Raw genomic sequence first — 5,121 nt, forward strand, 5'->3', positions numbered from 1 at the left:
CTCCTTCAGCAGAAGGAGGGGCTTCCATGTCTGGGGGAGAAGGAGCATGCTGGTCTGGGCTGACCCAGTGGAGAGTTATCCTGAGCCTCAGGCAAAGATTCAAATCCCAGAGATGTTTGCTTGACCTCTCCGAACCTCCACATCCATCTGTGCCAGACGACAATAGCATCCTGCTCATAGGATTTTTGGGGTGCTTCGCACATACTGGGGACTCAATGGATGGGGCTCGCTGGATTAAGCTCCATCAGTGGGGGCAGGTTGCTGGGCCTGCAGCCAGGCTTATATTTAGTCTAGAAAGGGTGGGCCAGCGTGGTGCCCCAGCAGGCGGAGCTGAGAAGAGAGATTCTTGGATGGCCGCCCCCACATGCCCGCCCTCCCGGTCAGCGGGGTCACCTTGGCTCAGCCCTGGGCTCCCTTAGACCAGAAGGACCCGGTTTCCAGCGGCAGGAAGCTGCCTGGGCAGGGACTGCGACCTGTGAGGGGGAGACAGGCACCCACCCCAGCCCACCCCCACCCACCGCTGAGGACAGTCGCCCTTCCAGTGCTGGTTTTCCGGCTGGCTGCTGTGGTCTTCTCGCCAAGGTGAACCTGACCTCGGGTCGGGGGCGACTGGGGAAGGCTATCAGTCCCGCCCCACGCCCCAGCCCCGCGCTGATGAGTGTTGGGGCTGCAAATAACCCAGCGGAATTCGTGACTCACGAGGCTGGAAATACTGCACCCCCACCTCCCCTCCCTGCTCCGACCGCGGTCGCCAGCGGAGCTGCTCTGGGGAGCAGAGTTGGCTACTCTGATTTCAGTAGGAGCGAGGAGACCCTTCCCCCATTCCCACTCCACTCCTCCCCCACCCCACCCCCGCCCACCTGCACCCCAGAACCCTCCAGGCTTACAGCCATCCAGCACCTCTCCCTGCGGTTGACCCTACCCCAGTTGGTTGTATCTTCGGAGCTGTGTGACCTTAGGCCTATCACTTAGCTTCGCTGGGACTCAGAGGCCCCATCGAGGGGAGGGACTTCGAGAAGGGACGTTGTGGCCCTTGGCTTGGGACAGCGTCGAATGCAGCGCTGGTACACAGTCCAGCTCAGACATTCCTCTTGAACTACAGAATGAATACAAAGGGAAAGGCAGGCAGCAGGGAGACAGGGTGCTGTAAGCCTTTCTGTAGAATAACGCCGGATTTCTGCAGGCAGGTTTGGGGAGACATTTCCAGCCTTAAGCTTCTCTCCCCAGTCCCGATGTCCTCCCCGCCCACTCAGTCTCCTCTCTCAGGTAGAACTCCAGGTGGGGTCTCCACATGTCTCTCATACTGTCCTTTTATTGTGTATAGGTTGTAGAGACCAGATTCCCGTGAACCCCCACCCTCCCTGTCCCCAGGGTCCCAAGATAGCAGGAGTCAGAGGCCCCAAGGACCCCAGCTAACTGTGAGCTCCCCCCTCTCACACACCTGCTTCTACTGTGGGAGACTGAGACAGAGCCAGGGTCAGAGCCCTGGTCACCCCACCCCACCATCCCACACCCACACACAAGGGTCTTTGTCCTGGACTTGGAGGGCAGCAGGGATCTGGGTTGGGGCTCTTCCTGTGACCACCCTGTGCAGTGGACATGTGAAGGAGGGCCTGTGGAGTCAGGGGGATGCTCCCCAGGGCACAGAGGTGAGAGGCTGAGGGCAGTTGAAGCAGTGCTGGGTTCAGAGCCAACCTTCAGCGGCAAAACCGAGCATCCAAATGGTTCAGAGGCTCAGAGATGCTACGTCCCCATTGATGAAAATAGAGATGCTAAATCTGATTTAGGATGGTTCGAACTGGGCTTGAACCAAAGGGAGTGAATGTTTCAGGGTATGTGTGGGTAGATTGGTGGATTAGCAAATCCCGGGGAGCTCTTGCTCTCATGTCCCCAGGGGCCCTTCTCTGCAGGGGAAGCTGCCCAGGATCCTAGGTCTCTACTAAGAAGGAGAAGACTCAGTCTGGCCTAAGGCACCAGCAGCTGGAGATAGGAGGCCCACCTGGGTGCAGGTGGCCTTGCCTGGCACAAGTAGCTGACAGAGGCCCAGAGTGACAGGTAGCCCTGGGTTTGAGGCTTGGAGAGTTGCAGCCCTGGGGAGGTGGCTGTCATGGCTATCTCTCTGGCTTGTCTGAGGCAGTCCGCCTAGGCCAGCAGCACTGCTTGCGGCCAACTCTTATATTCCACTTGCCAGGAGGGTCCCTGGTCCCCTGCTCCGCAGAGATGCCATCCATGTCTCTCTGTGCTCTGGTCAATTGCTTGGAGGCTCGGTCCCCATCTTTCTCCCCAAGTCCATACTTCAACACCTCTATTTGTGAACTAAGATAGGGAGGTCCTATCTGGATGAGGGTCGTGGGGTTGCCCCAGGTGGAGAGGAGGGCCCTAGTTTGGGGGGGAGGGAGTGACCCACCTGGGGCCTAAGAGTGTGTGGGGTGACTGGAGCCTAGGCTGAGATGTTCTGGGGGCCATTGTCAGGGGTCAGGATGACCTCAGCAGCAGGCCGGTTGAGGAGGAGATGGGGGGAGGGCAAGGGTGGGGAGACCCTCAGATCTTTATCTCCGTCCGGAAGGTCTGCTGGACGTGCTCCGTGCGTGGGTGACGCCGTGCCCGGATGGTGAGGCTGCCATCCTCTCGGAGGGCCGAGGTCACTGATGTAGGGTCCACATCCTCTGGTAGTTGGCATTTGTGAGCGAAGGTGTTCACGACTGTGCCATCAGCCGCCAGCTGGGGAAGGGGTGACAGGTCAGGAGTGACCATCCCAGCCCTTATCCCATCCTGGGTCCTGGTCATGCCCAAATCAAGCCAGAGCCTCCTCTTTGCTCTGTGTCCCCAGTTACACCACTGCCAAGGGCTCTGCAGAGGGGCCCAGAGGTCCCGGGGAAACTGAATATAGAATGGGGTTAGGTGGGGCTCCGTAAGGGCTGAGCTTCCATAGAAGTAGCTGGAAGACTGGGACTCTTGAGCCATGGGGGGCGGGGGAGAAATGACACAACTGTGCCCTCTGGATCCCTAGACACCCTGAGTGTCCACGACCAGAGCCACCACCCTCCCCCGCAGCCCAGCTAGCACATAGTGTCCAGCAGCATCGGCTGGCTGAGTCACCCTGGGACGTGGGGCTGGCGGGGCTGGCACGTGCCACCAGTGGCCCACAGTCCTCGAACCTCTGGCAGGGCTTCCTAGTGTCCAGCCTGAGTTAGGGGAGCTAGGCAGACTTGTGGGGTGGTCAAGGAGGCCTTGGCAAATATCCTCTAAGAATCAGCATGGCCCTAGGGACTGGGGCAGCCACTATCTGTGCTGGCAGTGCCTTCTCCGATGAGCTAGCCAATGAGACTCCGGGTAAAGTAAGTGGGGTCCAGGGTGGGTGTGGCTCTGAGCTTCGTGGCTCCCTTTCAGCCTCAGGCCCAGTGTGGGGGTGCCAAAACAGGACCCACACTTCTGGCTCTGGGATGAAAGAGGGGTGAGGTGTGGCGTGAGTGGCTGCCCAGGTGGGCTCGGTCACTGCCACCTTCCTCTCCCTTCTGCCAAGGAGCTTTCCTTATTCCACCATGATCTCCCTCACCCAATCATGTCTCAACCACTCCGGCTCCCTTCTGCCCACATCCCAAGATCCCTCTCTCATCTCTGGAGGCTCCCAGGTGCCACGACATGGGCTCCTGAAGATAGGTTCTGTGAACCTTAGGTTGGAGAGAGACATGCAGGTCCCTGACTGATGTGCCCACTGGGAACAGACTGCAGTTTGCCCTGGGGGAAGTACAGACAGGGAAGGAACATGGGTCAGGGTATGAGGTCTCCAAAGGCAGCTGCCAGTAGGGGACCCAGAGCAGCTAGACTAGGCAGAGTCCAGGGGAAGGTGGGAACTCTGGGGTGGAGCAGAGTCCAGACTCACCTTCTCCGCTCGCACCTCGATGTGGTTGTTGGAGGTGGTGACAATAATGTCTTCAGGGGAAAAGTCTCTCATGTCCACGGTAAACTCATAGGCATCCCCGAGGGTCTTGATGTTGCCTTGGCCCCCGGGACGGGCTGTGGGCAGAGCTGCTATAAGCTGGGCACCCAGCAAGCCCTGAACCCCAAACCTGGGTCTCCACTCTTCTCTTGGGGCAAGGAGTGGCTCTCCCAGACAATAGCTCCTCTCCTCATTCTTGCAGCTCACCTTGTCGGGGGTGGGAGGGCTGGGAGGGGTGAGCCTCACCCTATCCAACATGTAATCTATGCATGCAAGTCCCTCCTTTAGTAATTCCATCCAGACCTAGAAGCTCTGAGGGGCCAGCCACCCCTCAGCCCCAGCCAGCCCTCCAGGGTTCCCATCAGGACATGGGCCATGTGAGACTACTGGATTCGTATCTCGCCATTGTCTCCAGGAAGCCCACCTGTGTCACAGACAGATCTGTCTTGGTGGCCAGGTCTGCCATGGCAGCCACATGTGGCTGGAACCCATGCAGCAAGCACCTATTCCTGGCAGAGGAGTGGCTATAACCCACTCAGCGATGCCATGGAGCAGACCTTCCCACCTGTGTCTCTCCCCTTCCCGCACTTGCCTGGGAAGGCCAGGGTCTCCGAGTGGGGCCGCATGAAACTGCCAAAATCCTCAGAAAACATGCTCAAAGCCTTCTCCATGGGTGGGTCCTGGGTTGGGAGGGCTCGGGAGGCCGAAGAAGAGGAGGAGGAGGAGGAGGAGGTGGAGGAAGAATGGAAGCTTCTCTCCGCTCTGAAGGCGGAGGAGGTCCGGTGGCTCATCCACAGGCAGCAGGGACCCTGTCTAGGCAGGGGCTGGACTGGAGAAGCGTGTGGGTGCAGACTTCCAGGGAAGCATGCCGGGGCCCAGATTGCCAGCGCTTTATAAGGCCCGGCCGTCCCTGGGCTCAAGGCCAGCCCCTTGTCTGCTGGCTAAATTTAGTCCTCTTCATGGCCCAGAGGGGCCTGGAAATCTTCTTGGGAGAAATGGCCCTGCTGACAGCCTGACACACAAGGGCCGGCTTGGAGGGCTGAGCTCATCGCCTGGCACTCCAAGACCGGAGCTCCAGCCCCAAGGGCCTCTGTAGCGGCCAGGGCAGGGGGTGGGTCCTGCCCTGTGCCTGCCCCAGGACTTTGTGGTTTGCTGTTTCCCTCCCTAGCCAGGGACCTGAC

At 59.5% G+C, this 5,121-nt stretch overlaps 1 protein-coding gene across 1 annotated transcript; it reads right to left on the reverse strand.

Annotated features, from left to right (window-relative positions):
- Positions 1-1,340: 1,340 nt before the first annotated feature.
- Hspb7 (heat shock protein family B (small) member 7) lies at positions 1,341-4,815 on the reverse strand. The gene is made up of 3 exons (XM_041651074.1): positions 4,533-4,815; positions 3,884-4,017; positions 1,341-2,721 (listed from the first exon to the last, which is right to left on the reverse strand). The coding sequence occupies exons 1-3, from the start codon at positions 4,729-4,731 to the stop codon at positions 2,542-2,544; spliced, it is 513 nt and encodes a 170-aa protein (XP_041507008.1). The 5' UTR covers positions 4,732-4,815; the 3' UTR covers positions 1,341-2,541.
- Positions 4,816-5,121: the final 306 nt, after the last annotated feature.

The sequence above is a fragment of the Microtus oregoni genome, unplaced genomic scaffold (assembly GCF_018167655.1).
Source record: "Microtus oregoni isolate MIOR12 unplaced genomic scaffold, Mior012 000005F_ref0000423, whole genome shotgun sequence".
Taxonomy (NCBI): Eukaryota; Metazoa; Chordata; class Mammalia; order Rodentia; family Cricetidae; genus Microtus; species Microtus oregoni.